Source organism: Peromyscus eremicus, chromosome 15 (assembly GCF_949786415.1).
Source record: "Peromyscus eremicus chromosome 15, PerEre_H2_v1, whole genome shotgun sequence".
Taxonomy (NCBI): Eukaryota; Metazoa; Chordata; class Mammalia; order Rodentia; family Cricetidae; genus Peromyscus; species Peromyscus eremicus.
In genome coordinates this window covers 56,634,730-56,655,862 of record NC_081431.1, presented here as the reverse complement: position 1 = coordinate 56,655,862, position 21,133 = coordinate 56,634,730, and the positions used below count along the sequence as shown (strand labels likewise).

Here is a 21,133-nt window from a genome sequence, read left to right as displayed (position 1 = left end):
CAAAAAAACCCAGGCTAAAACAATCCTGAACAATAAAGGAACTGCTGGAGGTATTCATCCCTAAGTTCAAGGTGTACTATACAGAGCTATAGTAACAAAGACTGTATGGTATTGGCATGAGAAGAGACATGTTGATCAATGAAATCAAATTGATCAAATAAAATCCAGACATAAATCCATACACCTATGGACATATAATTTTTGATAAAGAACCCAGAAATACAGACGGCATCTTCAACAAAAGGTACTGTTCAAACTTGATATCTGATGTAGAAGAATGTGAACAGGCCCTTATTTATCATCCTGCACAAAACTCAAGTCCAAGTGACACAAAGACCTCAGCATAAAACCAGATACTCTGAACCTGACAGAAGAGAAAGTGGCAATAGCCTTGAACACATTAGCACAGGAGCAACTTCCTGACTAGACTATCACTATTGCAGACACTAAGATCAACAATTAATAAATGGGACCTCATGAGACTGAAAATTTTAGTAAGGCAAAGGGCATGGTCCATCAGACAAAGCAGCAGCCTACAGAATGGAAAAAGATTTTTACCAACTGCACATCTGACATAGGACTGATATCTAAAATATGTAAAGAACTCAAGAAACTATATATCAACAAAACTAAATAATCCAATTAAAAATGGGGTACAGATCTAAACAAAGAATTCCCAGTAGAGGAATTTCAAGTGGCTGAGAAACATTTAAAGAAATGTTCAACATCCTTAGCCATCAGGGAAATGCAAATCAAAACTACTTTGAGATTCCATCTTACACCTGTCAGAATGGCTAAGATCAGAAACATAAATGACAGCTCATGCTGGCAAGGATGTGGAGCAAGGGGAACACTCCTCTCCTGCTGGTGGGAGTGCAAACTTATATAGCTACTATGGAAATCAATATGGTGGCTCCTCAGAAAATTGGGAATTGATCCACCTAAGGCCCAGCTATACTACTTTTGGGCATACACCCAAAGGATGCTCCATCCTACCACAAGGACACTTGCTCAGCCATGTTCATTGCAGCTCTATTTATAATAGCCAGAAACTGGGAACAACTTAAGTGTCTCTCAACATAAGAATGGATAAAGAAAATATGGTATATTTACACAATGGAGTATTATTACTCAGTTGACTTTATGACATTATGAAATTTGAAGGCAAATGGATGGACATAGAAAAAATCATCCTGAGTGAGGCAACCCAGACCCTGAAAGACAAATATTGTATGTATTCACTTATAGGTGGATATTAGCCGTTAAGTAAATGATAATCAAGCTACAATCCATAGATCCAAAGAGGTTAGATAAACAGGAGGAGTTATGGGGGTCAGTCTCGTGGATCTCCCTGGGAAAGAAGAAATAGATTTTATGGGTGGACTGGGGGTGGGTGAGGACAGGAGTGGGAGGAATCAGGTGGGAGGAATCAGGTGGGAGGGATCAGGTGGGAGGGAGAGAGTGCAGGGAGAGGCAGCTGGAATTGGGAGCATTGGGGATGGTGGTGTGGAAACTTACTATAATCTGTGAGGCAATAAAACCCTGACAAAGATAGAAGGTGGTACCAGGAAGTTGGGTATTGCTGTAATAGGTCTGACCATGGTTTTATTCGGAGGACTGTGGACTTTGGGACTTTGGATTAGAGAAGCAGTTAACCTCTTTAAGTGGGGCTTAAAGGGCCATAGCAGTAGGAGCTTGGGAGACAGTGGTGCTGATGGTGATTTGAACTGTGGGGGCCTGGCTCAAGAGGCTACAGAGGAGAAGAATGTTAGTATGTGACCTAGAGACTGTTCTTGTGGTATTTTGTGAAGAAAGAGGCTGCTTTCTGCCTTTGTCCAAAGAATCTGACCAAGGCTAAATTGAAGAGTTTTGGATTAATTGGGTTTGCAGAGGAGATTTCAAAACAGATTAGTGTGGACTGTGTTGTGTGGTTATTAGTGGCCACACTTATGCAGATCTATAATGAAAAGGAGCAGGCTAAGCAAGGAAAGTTACAAAATGTACCATTTGAGGAAAGGAAGGGGCACCAGGAAGTGGAATGAAGCTAAATCCTGTGTTCAAGGAGATAAATGGATTAGAGAAAAGGCTGATATTAAATAGAATAAAAGGAGTGGTGACCTCAGGGCAAGCCCCCGCCCAACTAAGCTTCCAATTTGTGAAAAGGAATTAAAGAAAAGCTTAGGTCCAAGTGTGGTGGTACACACCTTTAATCCTAGCACTCAAGAGACTGAGCCAAGAAGATTTTAGAGTTCAAGGCCATCCTGGTCTACAAAGCAAGTTCCAGGACAGCCAAGCTTAGGCAGTAAAGAAAACCATCATAACCAGAAAGCTGGTGAAAATGTAATTGAATAAGGGGGGCAAGTTCCAGCCCCAGTAAAGAACAGAACTTGACAGCTTAGGCTAGGTGGTTCTGGCTTTAGAGTCAAGGATAGAAGAAAGGGGTTGCAGAATCTCCCTCTGAGACTAAGGAAAGTTGCTGAGGCCAGGCATATATTAGGGGTATCCCTGCATAGAGGCCTAGAGAGGCCATTGTGTGGAGCTGTGAATGTGAAGCCTGGATTGCCTTGGAGACCCCAAGATTTTGGAGATGCCAGAGCCATGGGATACCTGCCCAGGAGAGCTGCTAACAGGGAGTGGAACCAGCCCAAGAGAAGGAAGTGTGTTGCAGTCAACACAACTGAAAGGAGTTGGAGATATGAAGAACACTTCTGACATTAGACATGGAGATGCAGAGTTTGGAGTTTGCCCATCTGGTTTTTGGTCTTGCTGTGGTCCAGTATTTCTTCACTATGCTCCTTTCCCTGCATTTTGGAATGGTAATGTGTATCCTGTGCCATTATATGTTGGAAGTGTGTGATCTGCTTTTTCATTATGATTTTATGAGAGATTATAGTTAAGAGATTGCATGAGTCTCAAAAGAGATTTTGAACTCTTAAACAAGTTCAAGACTGTTATAGACTGTGGGTACTTTTGAATTTGCTTTATGTTATAGCTACAAGTCCATGGGGGCCAGGGAGTGGAAAGTGATAGTCTGAATAGGTATGGCCCCCATAGACTCGTGTGTTTGAATGCTTGGTCCACAGGGAGTGGCACTATTAGGAGGTGTGGCCTTGTTGGAGGAAGTGTGTCACTGTGGGGAATGGGCTTTGAGGTCTCAGAAGCTCAAGCCTGCTTGGTGGCTTACAATCTCCTTCTATTGCCTACGGATCGAGATGTAGAACTCTCGGCTCCTTCTCCAGCACCATGTCTGCCTGCATGCTGCCATGTTTCCCACCACGATGATAATGGACTCAACCAATGAAACTGTAAGCCAGCCCCAATGAAATGTTGTCCTTTTTAAGAGCTGTCATGGTCACGTGTCTTTTCACAGCAATAGAAACCCTAACTAAGACAGCGAGTCCCATCAGGGCTCCTAGCAACGGTTTCAACTGGCCATCTCTTGTAGTCAGGCAAGACTTCCAGTGGTGGGTCTGGGCTGCATTCAATGAGCTGCCGGCCAAGGGGGTCCCATGGAAATCCCCCAAACAACCCAGGCTGGAGCTAAGACAAAGGGTTGCTCTCCACAAACTGATGGTGGGGTTCCATTGCCAAGGACAACATCTACACAACTAATTGAACATAGAGAAGGCAAGCTGGTGCCTACATGGAGCCTTCACCCCGACATTCTAGTCTCTTCGGTGCGAGAAGGTACTCTTCAGGCTACTGAAAGGGAAACATGGACACTAACCCAGCCACAAAACCCTTGACCTACAGTCCATCCTGCCTATAAAATATGCTAGGACAGTGGTAGCACAGATCTTATGGGAGTAGCTGACCTATGTCTGATTTGACCTAAGGCCCACTCCATGAGAAGGAACCCATATAGACACTGCTAGAGTAACCAAGAACCAGAGACTAAATAATCCAGAGACCTGATAAAACCAAACATTACTGGTCAAAAAAAGAGATACTAATAAAATGCCTCCTAATGATTTTCTGCTGTACTCATAGACCAGTGCCTTATTCAGTCATCCTCAGAGAGGCTTCCCCGGGCAGCAGATGGGAACAGATACAGAGACCCACAGCCAGACATTATACAGAGAAAGAGTCGAAATTGGAGGTCTCCATCAAATCCTTCCTCTCAGAGCTCAGGGGAATCCCAAGGAAGAGGAGGTGGGAAAATTCTAAGAGTCAGAGGGCATGGAGGACACCAGGAGAACATGGCCGTTTGAATCAACTAAGCGAGGCTCATATGAGCTCACAGAGCCTGGAGCAGTAAGCGCAGGGCCTGCATGGATCTGCACCAGGCCCCCTATGTGTGTATTATAGCTATTAGCTTAGTGCTTTCATGGGACTCCTGTCGATGAGAAAGCAGGTCTCTGACTCTTTCCCTACTCTTTTCTTCCTGCTGGGCTGCCATGTCCAACTTAAATATGAAAGTTTTTACTCCACCTCCTTATATTTTATTTTGTCATGTTTAGTTATTGTCTCTTAGAGGCCTGTTCTTTTCTAATGAGGGACAGAAAGGGAGTGGATCTGGATGGGAGGTGGGGAGGACTTGAGAGGAGTGGAGGAGGGGAAACAAAATCAGGGTGTATTATATGAGAAAAGAATCTATTTTTAATTGTGAGAAATAGAGAAAAATGCAGACAGTTATTTTGAAAAAAAAACATAAAAATAAAATAACCCATTTTTTAATGAAAGGTTGAAAACGTTTGCATGGTGCTGTTTTATTTTCTTGTGTTACATTCAGTTAAGACCAAGTCTCCCTATTTAGCCCAGGCTGGCCTCCAACTCATTGCAATCTTCCTGCCTCTGCATTTCAGTGCTGAATTTATAGACATATACACTATGCCTGCCACCATTTTTCTTTGGAGAACAAAAAGCCTAGTAATGAAAGCTGAGGGTTTCACCAAGACAGGGACTAGAGCTCAGTGTACCCCTCCCCCCCAGGAACCCCAAGAATAACAGGGGTTTGCCATTGCTCTCACAAGGAGGGGGTCTATAAAGCACAAATGCCTCTCCACAAACCCACCAGCAACAGTGCATTCCAAAGCACTGCGTCACTCTCCCAAATACAAATGAGGGCCTCCTCTGGATGCAGCCCTGATCAGGACCATCTTATGAGATACTCGGACACTCCTATCTCCTTATTTGTAGTCATATAGAATTTTAGGCAAAATAGCCTAGCCCGGTCAGTAAACATTATCTTCAAGGGACTCCTGGCTATTTTCCTAATTCAAACTCGCTCCCTGGAAGTGAAAATTTGTCAAAACTAAGAATATTTTAAGTCAACTAAAGAAAGACAAAAGTGCTTAGTAATGCTTTGAGTCTCCTAGAGGTACTTCTCACCAAAAAGGAGAAGAGTAGCCTGAGGCGGAACACTCATCCCTGTCACAGAGCAATGCCATCAAGGCGAAGTACACTAAGAAGACTCAAGTGTAACCTGGACATACATGCCATAAATATGATCACTGCTAATGCCCCAGCATGCCCAAGTTCTAGACAGCAAAGGCTCCTCCGCCTGATGACTGTGGTCCCCAAACATCATCCTCAGAGTGTCTTGGGGGAGACTCAAGACTGCATCCTCCACTGAAGCTTATACGTGCTGGGGCTTGAGAATCTCTGAACTAGAGGTGCACCTAGACTGTGGTCATCGTCCGTCCTGCTTTACCCAGCATAGACTACAAGAAAGAGTGTGGGGTTCTGGTTTCTACAGCCACCTACCTCCACAAATTTCTGCAGTATAATCATGTTGGGGCTCCTTTCTTCCATCACAAGAGCTTGTAGCATGTCATCCAAGGCCTGGTTTGTCTGAGAATCAAGGAGACATGGGGTGTACAATCGGATAACTGCCACATGGCTCACTTAGCTTCCTGACAACACTCCCTCCATCTCTTCTATGGGACGAAGGAGCAGAGAGCCAGCATGGTTCCCCGCATCTGCTCACACATCAGCTACACTCTGGTTCTCCTTAGTGTTGAACTTTCTCAGCCTTACTAAAAGTGGGAGCAGGCGCATCTCAAATTGTAGCCAATAGTGAACTACAGGCTGTAGGCATTTCTTGCCAACTAAGACAGCCCGTTGGGATTCTGGGCCTTGGAGAGTCATTCTATCAGCTTATGGAGACCTCTGTGTTTTATTTTTACAATTCTGGGAACCGAACCTAAGACCTCTTGGGTGCTAAGCAAGTGCTTTACCTCTGAGATATATCCCAAGTCCAAATTTTAAAACCAAATATCATTGGGAAAATTTGGCAGTCTCTTTGCCAATAATTCTATATAATCTATGGGTTTTTTTTGCTAGACTAAAACTAAGGGTGGTATGTGGACTTCAGAGAGAAGGGATGTGGGCAATGACCATTCCTTGGGAAGCCCAGAATGACAGAATGGAGGCCATGGGGCCGTGGTCTCCTGAGGGAGAGGTCAGAGCAGGAGGAAGGCCAAGAAGCTGGGCAAACAGGAGGTAGTCCCCAAGACAAAGTCATCCCCATAGAGATCTTCAGCAGGAGGCAATAATGGTGGTTACCTTGAGGTAAAGACTAGCGCTCTCCTTCCGGTCGAGACTGGGCAGGATGAGTGGCAGAGAGAATATGCTGGTGATGCTAACGTTGACCAGGTCCAGTTTCTGGCATAAGTGGAAAGGTGGCTTCACCTGGCTTGGAGGAGAAGCGAAGGACAAGGGACTTAGGGGGTCCTGTGTGAAGTTGGGCATGTTTTCAGAACACTCTGGGGGAAACTGCTCTGCTGTTCTCTGAGGTACAGAAAATTCCACCACTTTACAGTGATTCTTTGTCAGGGCAAGAGAACATTTAAGGAGGCTTCTTTGGGGCTGGAGAGATGACTCAGTGGTTAAGAACACTGACTGCTCTTCCATAGGACACAGGTTCAATTCCCAGCACCCACTTGGTAGCTCACAACTGTCTGTAACTCCAGTTCCAGGGAACCCGACACTCATGGCAAAACATCCATGTACATAATATAAAAAATAAGTACATTTTTAAGAAAAAGGAAGCTTCCTACACTAGATGTCCTAATAGATTTCCAAAAGGTCCCCCTGGTCCCAGGATGCAGGTAAATGAAGTAGCAACCATAGACTTTGCCACTTTTAGCCTCCAGTCAAGTTCCCAAACTTTGCCTGTCTTCCCAACCCAAGTGTTCTCAGGACCAGAATCCTGGGGGGGGGGGGGGACAAGTCTGGGATAGGGTCTGTGGGGAAGGAACCTCAGGGCCACGATGCAGAGCATGGCTTGCTGACGCACATTACTATCCAAGATCTCTGTGGGTTCTTCCACGATGAATGTCTAGAAGGACCAGAAAAAATGAGAATTTACCTCAGAGAGGGATACCAGCCTCGGGTTTAGGACTGTCCCCTTCAACCCGCAGTAACCAACTAAGAGTTACGTTCTTCCTCACCTGAATTTTCCTGGCCAGAAGGGTTTTAGGGTAGTAGTTATTCATGTTGCCATTTGCCTGATCACGCACAACACTGCTTAAAATTTCCACAGCATTCAGGAAGTTCAGCTTGTCTAACTGGGACTAAGGCAGAAAATAAAACCAGTCTCGGGGCAGAACCTGAGACCTGCACCCCACACTCTGCCCAGTCTCAATGAGACCCAAGTGTGGATTACGTCCCAGTGCAAGACATCACGGGTCCTTCCAGCCTTTGGAGCCTTCTGGGACAGTAGGGCGGAGTCTACAAGGCAGTCCTTTAGAGAGGAAGAGGACTGTTACCCTGTCTAGTGGCCTGGCCTCCAAGATTTCCCCAGATTAAGAGCCACTAATGAACTGACGTTGGGGTGGCTTCAGGGCTAAGGTTAGGGAAAGATGGACCTTCAGATTTTCCCACTCTGCTCCTCAGTCCCAAAGGATTTCCTTACCATCTCGCCTGGCTCCATAAAATCCATAATTAGCTGATAGGCCTCTCTTTCTGATTGGCACAGTTCTGAAAGGGGGTGTCATTGAAGGATGTTAGCTGATTTTGTTGGGTGGGCTGGCAAGGGACAGTCACTCTTCCCCTCCCCCTCCCCTGAGAAGACCAGAAAACCACCATAAACAGCATGGAGCCTCTCCTGTGAACTTCAGAAGTCAACAGGGAAAGCATTCGGGTGTGGACCAGACAGACTTTCTGCATCAGATGTGGCCACCGATTCGAGAAAAGCTGGGAAGGGAGATGCCTAAATTTAAGTCACTCTCAGTGTCTCACAGATGTCTGGGACTGTTCCACACTGCCTTTGAGATTCCTGATTGTGAATAGACATTGAGTCTCAAGTCAGCCTTGGGAGCCTTGCTTGTCAACTAGAGGGAGATGTGTATAGCCTTAAGGGCCTGGGGCAATGAGTGAAGGCCGAGTTCAGGAGGGAGGCTGGGGAAAGAGTCCAGAAGGGATGAGGCGAAAGAATAAAGGCTGTGGCAGTGTGTGGCCCCAAAGCAGCATAGACAACGGGCCTGAGTTCAGGCCTCTGCCGTTCTTACACACCACCCTGCAGCACCAGATCCCAGGCAGGGCTTGAAACCAGATAACCCTTCCCTTCCCTAGCCCTGTGGCCTTCAGCAAACGAAGCTCTCAATTCAGTTTCCTCAGCTGCGCAATGGGTAAGATGCACCTCCATGTTGTGGGGGTTCAATGAACTAATAAAGGCAGAAGGGTCTGCGGTAAATTACCCCACCCCACCCACCCAGCCCAGTGCAGGAGTGCACACCAGTAATCCTAGCATTTGGAAGGTAGAGACAGGAGGACCAGGAGTCCAAGGCCAGCCTGGACTGCGTAAGAAGATTCTGTCTTAAAAAACAAACAAACAAACAAAAACTTCAGAAGGACCAGTTGAGAGACTGAAACAATAGCCCAGAGAGATAGATGGTAGCATCCAATGAGGGAGGTGGTAACAGTAACTTGTCACATCTGGAATCTGTCTTGATCATCAGTAGAAACAGATGTATGAGACAGCTAGAAAGAAGTCGAAGTTGTTTAGTTAGGAGTGTGACTCAGTGGTAGAGCACTTACTCAACATGCTGAAGGCCCTGGGTTTGATGCCCAGTACAACTAGTAAACCTAAATTCATTAGGTGGGCTGGAGAGATGGCTTAGAGGTTAAGAGCCCTGGCTGCTCTTCCAGGGGTCCAGAGTTCAATTCTCAGCAACCACATGGTGGCTCACAACCATCTGTAACGAGATCTGGTACCCTCTTCTGGCCTGCAGGGGTATGTGCAGATAGAACACTGTATTCATAATAAATAAATAAATATTTTAAAAAATTGATTAGGCATAGTGGCATACTCCTGTGATCCAAGCACTTAGAGAGAGAGGTAGGAGGATCTTAGATCTGAGGGCACCCTGGGCTACATAAATTAAGTTCTGAACCTGCCTGGGCTACAGAGTGAAATCATGTCTTAAAAAGTGAAAAGAGATACAAAAGCCAACAAAACCAAAACAAATAGGTATGGTGGCACACACTTGAATTCTAACACTCCAGAGGCCGGGGCAGAAGAACCAGTGCAAATGTGGTGCCAGCTTGACCTACAAAATCAAGTCAAACGGTGCCACGGAGCCACATCGCAAGACTCTGCCTTCAGGAAAAACAGCAACAACAAAACCTAAAAACAAGCAACAGATTACATTTTTGGCCCGAGGAACTGGAAGGACTGAGTTGCCATTTGTTGACCTGAGGAAATCTAAAGGTGGATGTAAAGACAGGGCTCCACTGGAGCATGGAACATATTGATTTTGAGATGTCTACCGGGCATCCAAGTGCAGATATCAATAGGCTTTTGGAGAGGGCACTGTGACACATCCCTGCAATCCCAGCTAATCAGGAGGTTGAGGCAGGTGAATCACAAGCTTGAGTAATGCAGCAAGACTCTGTCTAGAAGAGAAGGAGAAGGGAGAAAGGGAAGAAGGAAGGGGAAAAAAGACACTGCCCCCCCCCCCAACAGAATAACAGCAGGTAAAGGTGCTAGTCACCAAGGCTGACAGCCTGAATTGGATCTTCTAGCCCCGATGATGGAGAGAACCTACGAACCTACTTCCTGTCCTTTGGCCTCCACTCATAATGCCTGCCATAGCATTCATGCACACTGTACACCAAATAAATAAAGGACGCTCAGATTTAAAAAGACTGGGGGTGTAAGAACTTGGAATTCGCCGGGCAGTGGTGGCGCGAGCGTCTTTAATCCCAGCACTCGGGAGGTAGAGCCAGGCGAATCTCTGTGAGTTCAAGGCCAGCCTGGGCTACAGAGTGAGATCCAGGACAGGCACCAAAGCTACAGAGAAACCCTGTTTCGGGAAGAAAAAAAAAAAAGAACTTGGAAGTTGAACACTGCTGATGGTAAGGAAAGATCATCTCTGGCTCCCCTGAACATCTTAGTTGTCTCTAGGTGAGCTATGGCCAAGATCTTAGACAATGTCAGTGCTCTGCTGAACTCCAGGCCTCTCAGAGGCAAGCTTGCAAAAAGGACAGGCCTGTAGAGACTAGAGCTATGGAAGGGACAGGCAGAAGGAAGCAGACATGCGCCCTTTGAGTGGCCTCTCCAACAAGGGCCAGGCACTTATCCTCACTTCCCAACTGCGGCAGGAAGATGAGAGAGACCCCGGGCCTGGAGAAAAGCGCTCACCTGACAGGCTTGGCTTCAAGAAGAGATCATAGTAAATTGATGGTTGAAATGTTAATCTGCTCAGACTTTTCTTCTCAAGTTGTGGATCCATCTGCACACCCAAGATAGGATCCTCGTGGTGAGACTACTGGTCAGGCCTGCTAAGAGTTGGGTCTTCCTAGGGATTCAGGGTTAGTATAGGGGGAGGCTGCAGGGGACAGCCTGACCATTCAAAAAAAAAAGGGGGGGATGGGGTTGGAGATGTAGTTCAAAAGCAGAGCACCGCGGTTAGCCTTAGCAAACTGTGAGGCTCTAAATTTATCCACAACATGGGGGCGGGGTGCAAAAACAGAACAATACTATAGGAGAAGAATCGGCCCCACGGTGCCCTTCCTCAGCTTCCCATTTTATCTGCTCCCTCAAGGGGAGGTGACCAACCCCCTGAAGGGCCCTATTTCCTCATGGCTCCTGCAGGCATCCTCCATCCAAAGATCTCCCCTGCAGCGATCTCAGACTCAAGCTGGCTCCCAGGGATGTTTCCATCCATGGCACTGGGTGTCTTAAGGTCAAATCCTGAAGCTGCTCTGAGCAGAGAGGCTTCATTCGCAATCCCTGTCCTAAGCGCTCTACACGCCTGCCCCTCCCAGACATGGCCCAGCAGAACTAGCCTGTGGACAGAAAGGAACTGCTGCCCAACCAGGTCCTCACACTGGTACAGTTCATGGCTGGCTGCCTGAAACTTCTCTATTCCCCCCCCCCCCCCCGCCCTTTTGCCCCTCTCACTTCAACCTGCCTGACCTCCTGGACAGATTATCACAGCAGAATCCTCTGACATTGGGTTAAATTTTTTCCTGGAGTTGGGGGGTGGGGGGTGGGGGGCTGGAGAGATGGCCCAACAGTTAAGAGTGTTGGCTGCTCTTCTGGAAAACCCAGGTTCCATGACCAGAGCCCTCCTGGTAGCTCAGAGTAACTCCAGTTCCGGGGAATCGGATGCCCTCTTCCCGCTGACGTGGGTACTGCACACACACAGTTCACAGACAGACAAAACACCCATACATATTAAAAAAAAAAAAAAATCTAAAAATATATTTCCTTGGCCTAACAGATAACGAGCGGCTAAAATAGAAAAATCAAATACTTACCTGACACGTATGAAAGAAACTCTGGGCCCCATCCCCAACACAGCAAAATAAAGTTCAAACTCACCACAAAATAAGTTAAATCCAAAATCAAGTCCCTATTGCCCACAGCTAATAATTAAATTGATGTTCAGGTCTCAGATAAGGATGCCCCCAACTTCTCTCTAGAGGCTCTGGAACTATCTTCCCTCCCTGCCCGACCCCTAGCATGGAGCGACCCCAGGCCTACTGAAACCAGGTCCTTCAAGGTCAGATCCCCACAGTCCCTTGGGCTGGGCACCCAGGGCAGGGCCGCTGCATAGCCATCTGCCTGACCCTTTGTGACCTACCTCTTCCTTAACTGTGGAGAGGGGCAGGCAAAACAGAGACCCCTTTACCTGACACATGCTACCTCAGACTCAGGCCACAAGCTTCTCCAGAAGCTGCAGTCCTAGGGGCCACGGGGCTCCCAGATCCTGAGCACCCCCTACAGGGCAGCAGTGAAAGCTGCATCCTCCCATCCCCCACCCCCACCCCCACCATGGTGGAGGGAGGCGCTGTGGGCTCTTTGTAGGAACACAGAAGGGGTTACGGACAACCCCTCCTTACCCAAGGAAAGCCTGTTTTTCCAGTCACAGCTTCTCACAAGCCTCTAACCACTGCTTGGCTCGGGCCATTTGAAATCAGAGGTGAGGCTGCCCCCAAAGTCTGATCTCTCTGGAGGAAGTGACTTCCAAAGCGCAGCTCTTAGGCCCTGGAGACCTCAAGGAGCAGTGGAGGATTCTCTTTGGTCAGAGAAGCAGCTTGGGTCCCCCTTGGCCACCCCACCTGCTCCCTAGGGACATGGCCAGAGTTGGAATGGTCAGCCAAACCCCTCAGGGAGCCGCGCACAGCCTTTGTTCAGAAAACTCAACACAAACACACAAAATCCTTCATCGTCAGCTGGGCCAATCGGACTTTATTGAAGTATTTGGCACAGTGTGGCACGGTTTCCGCCCTGCAGCTGCGGGCACCACCACTGCGCCGCGAACACACGAAACAGTTGTTAGGTAAGACCAATAAGTTAATGTGAAGGATGCTCAGGTGTGGGAAGGGACCAGCGCTCACAGGTCCCTCAGCTCTGTGACTAGGATCTAAGGCACTTAGGGATCCAGAGCACACACTGGGAGCGGGGGTGTGTGAGGGGGGCATCTCTAGACTAGGGAAGGGGCTCAGAAGCCAGACAAACCAAAGCAGGGCATTCAAACACAGTGTGGAGAGTGGAGCTGGGACACTATAGGATGTAGTAAGAACACAGCGACAGAAGTGCCCTGTGCACCCCCTCAAGCCCCCTCTAGCCTCCCCAATTCCTAACACTGCCCCTCCCCCAACCCCAGTGCCATGGGGCCACGCTGTTTTCTCTCCAGCAGGAGAAACAGACCATTGGAGTCGGGATCAGTGTTTTTCCAGTCCAGGGAAGAACTGGAGGCGTGCTCAAGGGACGAAGGCCACACATAATCACATCGCTTAACCTTCCTAGTTGCTCCTAGGCAAGATGCCGACCTGGGCATCTGCCCAGGCAGCAAAGGTAGGCCTAAGGATCAGAAGGTTAAGCGTGCGGGAAGTCTAAACGCAGGCAGCTTCCTGGCTTGCCTGGTCTCGGAACCTGGGACAATTCGTTCATGTCGTCTGAGACAATCCAACACCCCATCCGGAGTCATCAATGAGCTTCTCCAGGGGTGAACAAACAAGGATTTTTCTCAGAGCAGAAGCTGGCTGGGGAGAAAATGGAAGGGGCAGTAACTGCCTCCTCACACCTCAAACACGCCACAGAATGACACTTTATATATAAATTTTCAAGGTGCTGGTGTCTAAGACTATGAAGATTTTAGCGGACGCAGTTGGCCGCCAGCCCAGTCTCACAACGCCCAGAAGTGGCTGTGAAGGACGAGGTGTTTCCCACCCACCAGCCCCCTAGCCCAGGCCCCTGACTGGACAGTCTAGTGTTAACCTCAATCTCCAGGTTCAGTGGTCTGGGAGCTCCAGGGTGTGGAGACAGAAGTGCTGAGGGCTGCTAACGGAGACCCGTGGAGTCAGGAAAACGGCAGGAAGACAAGGCACCAGGACACACTGCCCTTTCCGGCCGTTGAGTGGTGTGCATCATAGAGCACATAAAGGGGAGAGGAGAGTCCTGCCCAGCGTGTGGTACCCAGAGATCTCGGAAACAAGGGAAGCAGAGTCCTTGTTGCGTGTGTACCCCCTCCCGCCTCCAGCAGGTAAGAACCAGCAGCTACCTCAGAAAGAAGGCACAGAGCATCCGGGGACCCCACGGGGCCCTCGATGCCACTTGTCCTGCATAAGAAGGACAGTTGCTGTCAACTAGCCCGGCGGGACCTTAAGTCCAAAAGGCCAGACTCTGGGGGATGAAGTATAATCATATTATCGGAACCTTGAAGACAACAAATCACAGATACAAGTCCTCACGTCAGGGCTTCTGGAAGTCACTCGTGTAAAAAAGAAAGGTCTCAGCTCTGAGTCATCGGCCGGCGATGAGGGTAGGAGAGCTGAAAGAAGCACTCTAGGGTGAGGGTCTCAACCCCCAGCTCCAATATAAAAGTCTTTCCCGGTCGTGGCCAAGGCTTGCAGAGTCGTTACACCTGGCTGATGATCTCTCCGTTCTCAGGCACAAAGACTTGCATGGGAGCCCCGTCTGGCGACCTCCGGAGTACACACACTGGGGGCACCTGTCACAGGCAGGGAGAAAGGAGAGGCGGATGAGCAAACTGGGTGGAAATGTCAGCACTGTGAGCCCACTCACACCACTGCTTTTGCTTAAAGGCACAGACCGTCCATTGTGAAGCCCCGGTGGTCGGCTCCCGCCCTCCCCAGGAATGACGCTCCCAGGTACCACCACCACCCTCTTCTGTTTACCACTCCAGGTTCTCTGGGGTGTGACGGGCACCCTGACCTTCTTCCCCACCTTTCCTGGACTCATGTCTCATCACCGTCCCTGTCTGACAGGTTGGGATGGGCTAAGCCTAGACCAAAGACAGGTCCAAGCTCGCAGGAAGGGAAAAGCACGTCAGCTGAAAGGGTGTGCAGCCTGGGACCGGGCCAGGGTGCTGCCCAGCCAGGGATTGCAGCTGCAAACCGCCCAAAGGACCTGGGGGGAGGGGAGGATGATGCAGCTGGGCTGCTGGGAATCTGGGGTCTCAAAGGAGCAGCCTGTTGGTAACTTCTAGAGCGTGTCCCCTGCATAGCCTTCTGAATCACGGAGGGAGAATAAAGGAAGGATTCATGCCTGCTCTCCTCACTCCCAGAACGAAGAAACGGGGCTTACAGAAACCAAGGCTTCACCCCTACCCGAAGTCAGAGTGATCTTAATCCTACATACTACCACCACAACCTACCCCCTGGCCTCTGGGAGCCTGGGTGACAACATTATCACTTAATCATTTTAGCCTCTCACCCACCCTGAGAGGGGTCCCTTACTATGTCTATCCTTTAGAGGGGGGTAGGAACGGAAACCTATGAGTTAAGCACCCCACAGGAGCAGAGAACTTATAAAGAAGCGGGCCTGGGATTAGGTCCTGGTCGTCTAGCTGTTAACTATGAGACCATCTGTTTCTCAGCCTGGCTGCACTGAGTTGCTTTCTGCAAACCCATTTTCCAGATTCTCCCTTTGCCCTGGGCCCTCGAGTCAGGAAATTCCAGGGGTTAATTAGGGTTGCACATTTGGTTATGAGGAAGTTTATCTGTTTTGTGGATCATCTGTGAAGCCGTTAGGGGGAAGAAAATCTCCCCCGTTATCTATGTGGATGATCTCTACCAGGGCACACTGGTAATGTTGCTCTTTAGACACTAGACACAGCAGCCACAAGTAAGAGCCATGCCCAGGGAAGTCAGTCGTGCCTTCTAAAGCCAAGAGGAAATACTTTTGGGGGGCCTAATTTTCCTAACTGGGGATCCCTCAGCCAGAAGTCTGCTGACCCACTGCCTCCCCCCAGGGGAAGCTGTACCTGTGTCCGGGGTCCCGAGGCCCGCCCGAAGCTCTCCCTCCCGGGAGGCAGGCTCCTGACACGGAAAGCCCCTTGGCGGTCGAGCGAGTGGGGGCGGCTGCTCCGGAGACGTGCCCGCTCGTGCCACCACTTGAGCTCCTCCGAGACGGCTGCCTTGCTGAGTCCCCTGCCCGCAGGGCTGTCCTTCAGCGAGGGCGTGCGCACAATGCGGCTGTGGGAGGGCACCAAGCGCTGGTAGCGCAGCGGAGCACCCTCCTCGTCGTAGGCAGCACTCAGCGCTGCGCGACACAGCTCCCACTCGCCCGGTGGCAGGTGGCCCTCGGCCACCATCACATAGCGCCCCGTGGGGAAGTAACCAGCCGGCAGCAGCAGTTTTGGGTAGTGAGTGGCCAGCTCTCTGCCGCAGGCCGGGCCCCAGGCCCCACGATGGCGAGGTGGCTCAGGGGGACAGAGGGGCCGCAGAAAGGAGATGTCGGGGCTGCTGCTGCCGGGTGAGGTGGGGTGGGAGATGCTGGAGACGTCAGAGCCGCTGTCTTCAGAGCAAGAGTGGCAGGCAGGGTGTGGCAGCGGGGGTTTGCTGGGCGTGAAGCACGAGTCTGGCACGGTCACCGTGTAGTGAGTGGGGCGGCGGCGGGGAAAGGCACTCCGACCTCGGCCTTCCACACCTGTTCGGAAGGAGTCCACCCTGAAGAGGAAAGCAGGAAAGCATTGAGCTGGAGAGGAGCCACACTGGAGTGATGAGTTATGACTTTGGAGGCCAGGGCAGTGAGCCTGTGCTAGGTCTTACTCTGGTCAGACTCCTCCTCAGTCTTGTCCTAGTATGCAGAGGTAATACATCCCCTCCCTGCATGCTGTATTGCTATACTGCTCCTGCTCCATTCACACACAAGTGATTCCTTCTAGCATTTTCCACGTCAGGATAAACTGATTCCATGAGTGCTGGCCTGAGCCACAAAATCCAGGTCACAAGTCCCTTGCACAAAATAGGTAAGTATTACACACAATACATCCTGTGGCCTTTAAATCATCTCTGGAGTGCTTACAATTCCTAATACAGTGTAAATGCTATGTAACTAGTTCACATATTGTACTATTTAGTAATAGTGGCAAGAATCTGATGGACAGCCAGGTGGTGGTGGTGGTGGTGGTGGTGGCGCACACCTTTAATCCCAGCACTCAGGAGGCAGAGGCAGGCGGATCTCTGTGAGTTCGAGGCCAGCCTGGTTTACAAAGTGAGTCCCAGGACAGGCTCCAAAGCTACACAGAGAAACCCTGTCTCGAAAAACCAAACCAAACCAACCAACCAAACATACAAAAAATCTGATGGACAGGGAACGTGGCTCAGAGGTAAGGACACTTGCTTAGCATGCATGACATCCTATGTTCAATCCCCAGCCCTGCAAAAAGAATCTGTACCTGTTCGGTATGTATGTGATTTTTATAGTATTTTGGTTTCTCAGTTGACTCAGTCCACAGCTAGGAAGGGCCAACATCTGCTACATCCATGTCACACTGCTCAGCCAGCTAGGGCAGGTGATGTTCAGCAGCACTTCATTCTGACTCTGGTTAGACATTGTCAAGTACCTAACATAAATGTGAAAAGCTTTCATGTGTTCCAAAGGGCGGGTGCAGGCAGGGCAGGATCCCACAGGGGCTAAAAATCGAGCCCCTGCCCTGCTTATATACCGGGCATGGGGCTGGGTTGCCTTTTAAAAAATTTGCACATAGACATTGTTTATAAAATGACCTTGGCGGTAGGTACCATATAAAGGAAGTTTTGCTTCACAGCTGTTGAACCCGTCCAGTGCTACCTGATACGCAAACTGAAGAGGCTTTGGTGGCACCAGGCAGGCATGGCTAACACCACCTTTCATACCTCACTGACTGAAACTATTACCGGGGGAGCGGGGGCTGGAAAGAAACACACAGTTGATTTTCGTTATTCATAGGTTTCAGATTTGCCAGATAGTTCATCTACTTGCTAAAATTGATCTGCTAATTCCAAAGCCAATATACACAGCGTTTTCGCAATGGCCAAACTTGTCAACTTGACAGGATCTAGAATCACCTACAGGACAAACCTCAGTATGTCTGTGAGGGAGTGTCTTACACTGGGTTAGTTGCAGAGAGAAGATCCACCCTAAATATGGGTGGGACCTCTCCTTGAGCTGGGGTCCTGGGCTGAATTAAAGGACTGTGAGTTGTTGAGCTGTGGCACAGGCCATTAATCCCGGCACTCAGGAGGCAGAGGCAGGCAGATCTCTGAGTTCGAAGCTAGCCTGGTCTACAGAGTGAGTTCCAGGAAAACAAACGAACAAACAAACAAACAAACAAATGGACCGAGAGTGAGCTGGGACCCAGCACTCCTCTCTCTCTGCTTCCTGACTGAAGATGCAGGGTGACAGCCACCTCACCCTCCTGCCACCACGCCTTCCCTACATAGTGGACAGCATCTCAAACTGTGAACCAAAATAAAGCCTCCTTCCTTGAGTGTTTTTGCCAAGTGTTTTATCCCAGTATCAAAGGAGAAAAGTAACTCACACATGCTCATGGTCACTTGATACACCGAAGAATTCGGATTGCTTTACGTACACATCTTCAGCAGAGGCCGAACAAAAATCAAGTGCTGAGTGTGCTGTGGTGGCACAGAGGTACAGCACCAAGGAGGCTGAGGCAGGGGGATGGTGAATTCCAGGCCAGTCTAGACTACATAGGGAAACCTTATCTACAAACAAACAAACAACAACAATAACAAAACACAGCTGAGGGCATGTAGAAAGCTTCTCCATCACTCACGCGGCCCTCAGTTCCTCTCCCAGCATTGCCTCACAAAGAAATAGAACTAAATAGGAATCCGCATGCCGCTGCTGTTGTATTGCATCCTTTAGACGACCTGCGGTATTACTTAGTGTACCTGGGAGGGGGTGACTTGATCATTTTTTTTTGTTTGTTTGCTTGCTTTCTTGTTTTGAGAAAGGGTCTCTCAGTGTAGCCCTGGCTATCCTGGACCTAGTTCTGTAGACCCGGCTGGCCTGGAACTAGTAGAGATCCGCCTGCCTCTGCCTCCCAAGTGCTGGGAGGCAGCACACCTGGCTACTGGATATTTAAAATGGCCCCACAGGTGATGCTGAAGTGCCCCCTGCAGTTTCTAAGCACAAGAGTGCTGTGAAGTGTCTTGTAGAGAAAGTAAGACTACTAGACCAGCTTCATTCAGACTAAGTTACATGCGTTAGTTAATGAAGTTCAGTGAGTTCAGTGTTAATGAAGCCACAGATATATTAAGTGTCCTTAAACAGAAACTGTCCTTAAACAGAAACTCATGTTCAATAAGGATATATATACTACTCAGTTAATAAGCAACACTGTCACCAAAACATTGTATTTCCCTATAGGAGTGTGGTTCTCAACCTCCCTAATGCTGTGACGGTTAATACGGTTCCTCATGTTGTGGTGGACCCCCCCAAACATAAAATTACTTTTGCTGCTACTTTGTAACTCTAATTTTGCTACTGTTACGAACTGTAATGTAAATATCTGTGTTTTCCGGTGGTCTTAGGCGACCCCTGTGAAAAGGTCATCTGACCCCCAAAGGGGTTGAGACCCACAGGTTGAGAACCACTGCTATAGGAAATTGTGTGTTTATAGCAATGTTGTAGAACACAACTACCACAAATAATGAGAACCAACTGTACATCAATTGGAAGAGAGAAATACATACACATTGTCAGCGACCAAAAATAAACCAATATTCGTCAGTGCAAGAAAACAGGGCAAGGTCAAGGAATGCTTCCTTCGTGAACGAAATGCTTTGGACTCTGTGGAAGAGCAGCCTCTACCTCTTCGGAGAGGCATCCCAGAGAGGGATGCAAAGGAGCACCCAAGGCGCTAGCCATGTGCCACCCAGGGTGTCTCAGCGGTACCTGTGTAGCTTGGGATAGGAATGGGCTATCCCCTGCACCTCTAGGGCAGCCTTCTCACCTCAGAGACTGCGTCTGGCCCCTCCGGCCCTGCATCTCAGGGGTAGCTGGGGCACTGGTGCGGCCCTGCCGCTGGCCAGGAACATTTCGGACGGGGACCACATGGCAGGAGGCAGGATCCAGCAGCCACAGGCTGGAGGTGCTAGGCTGGTCCTGAGGAGTGGTGGCCGGGCTGCTGCGAAGGGATTGGTGATAAGTCAGCGACAGCAATGTCTTTATTTAGAGCTGTGGTTCTCAACCTTCCTAATGCTGTGGGGATCCCCCAGCCATGAAATTACTTCGTTGCTACTTTATAGCTATAATTTTGCTACTGTCATGAATTGTAACATAAATATCTGTGTTTTCTGATGGTCTTGGGTGACCCCTGTGAAAGAGTTGTTCTCCACCCACGGGGGCCGGGACCCACAGGTTGAAAATCACTCATTTAAAGGCTCACAAGGCAGAGGGCCCCCAAGGGAGTGGTACAAAGTGTCAGCACTCCCAAGAGCTACCAGTTCTCACACCTCTGGCATCACACAGCTAAGGAGAGTGACCACCTGCACGTTTCCCCATCCACATGCCCAGTCTGGGCCACTTCCCACCTGTTCTGGGCTCTCCCCTACCCCCTTCCTCCCCAGCCTGACCTGGACTCGCTACTGAGCTCTGAAGACTTCCTAGGCTTCTCATAGGGGTGGTCCAGGCTGGTCTCCTTCCACGGACTGTTTTGGATCGGGGCCCGTTCCAGGCCGCCAGACTCTGGTCCTGTTGGCTGCAGGCCCTCAAGGCTCTGGGGTGGGAGCGGCCGTGAAGGTGGTGCCGGGGACTCTGGGGCAGGTTTCGGCGCTTTGGAATCCTCTGCAGGGGTAGGGAAGGCAGAGGCTGGGGAAAACTGGCTCAGCCAGAACCTCCACAGCCTGTGCCTTGCTCTCGATCCTCAATGCCCTGACCTACTGCTCCAGGCCATAGCCCCAATCCCAGATAAGAAAAGCTGTTTTATTTTTCTTTAGGACTCCCTCCCTTCCGCCCAGCCCCGCTTTAATTTTACACCTGCCTCCTTCCTGATTCTCTCTACTCCACTTTCTAACATTTCTAGACAGCACTCACGGTGCCCATCTGCAGCAAGCTAATTTTCTGGTTTCTGCTGCACCTAGGTGCCCCATTTCCTTATTGGCCTGGGCACACCCTGGGCACACCCGCATTGCCTTCCTAGTCCACTCTGACCCTCAGTACTCTTAGTGTTTTTAAACAAGGTCCTCACTCCACAGACGTGTACTTCCTCTCCAGCTCTACCTTCTTCTCAACCACGGCAATGATTTTTTTGACTAATTGGCTCTGACTCCGAAATATAGCCTCTGAGTGAAGCAGAGACACCCGGGGTTAACGGGCCAGGCTAGAGCTCATCTTTCCCTTCCTCATCAAAAGGATCCATTGAAAGAGGCGCTCAGCACATCCCTCACCCTCAAACGGGGCACGTGCCCGCCGGACACACAGAAA

At 49.4% G+C, this 21,133-nt stretch overlaps 2 protein-coding genes across 7 annotated transcripts in view; both read right to left on the bottom strand.

Moving 5' to 3' along the window:
* LOC131925259 (maestro heat-like repeat-containing protein family member 7) overlaps nucleotides 1–11,987 on the bottom strand; it is a 38,350-nt gene extending 26,363 nt beyond the window's left edge. Inside the window, exons 1-7 of one of the 3 annotated variants that reach the window (XM_059280557.1) lie at nucleotides 11,710–11,987; nucleotides 10,589–10,789; nucleotides 7,859–7,923; nucleotides 7,395–7,517; nucleotides 7,203–7,282; nucleotides 6,508–6,637; nucleotides 5,707–5,793 (exon numbers count right to left, since the gene is read on the bottom strand). In XM_059280557.1, the coding sequence (XP_059136540.1) occupies nucleotides 5,707–5,793; nucleotides 6,508–6,637; nucleotides 7,203–7,282; nucleotides 7,395–7,517; nucleotides 7,859–7,923; nucleotides 10,589–10,679 (576 nt within the window). In that variant the 5' untranslated portion in view covers nucleotides 10,680–10,789; nucleotides 11,710–11,987. Of the gene's footprint in view, nucleotides 1–5,706; nucleotides 5,794–6,507; nucleotides 6,638–7,202; nucleotides 7,283–7,394; nucleotides 7,518–7,858; nucleotides 8,592–10,588; nucleotides 10,790–11,709 lie in introns of those variants that run through there. The other 2 variants (XR_009383200.1, XM_059280556.1) reach the window with 2 other exon arrangements.
* Nucleotides 11,988–14,079: 2,092 nt separating this feature from the next.
* The window catches only part of Inava (innate immunity activator), a 29,232-nt gene continuing 22,178 nt past the window's right edge, over nucleotides 14,080–21,133 (bottom strand). For 3 of the 4 annotated variants that reach the window (XM_059280212.1, XM_059280213.1, XM_059280210.1), the window contains 4 exons: nucleotides 20,284–20,494; nucleotides 19,662–19,835; nucleotides 15,684–16,368; nucleotides 14,080–14,408 (listed from right to left, as the gene is read on the bottom strand). In XM_059280212.1, the coding sequence (XP_059136195.1) occupies nucleotides 14,316–14,408; nucleotides 15,684–16,368; nucleotides 19,662–19,835; nucleotides 20,284–20,494 (1,163 nt within the window). In that variant the 3' untranslated portion in view covers nucleotides 14,080–14,315. The remainder of the gene's footprint in view (nucleotides 14,409–15,683; nucleotides 16,369–19,661; nucleotides 19,836–20,283; nucleotides 20,495–21,133) is intronic. The other variant, XM_059280211.1, reaches the window with a different exon arrangement.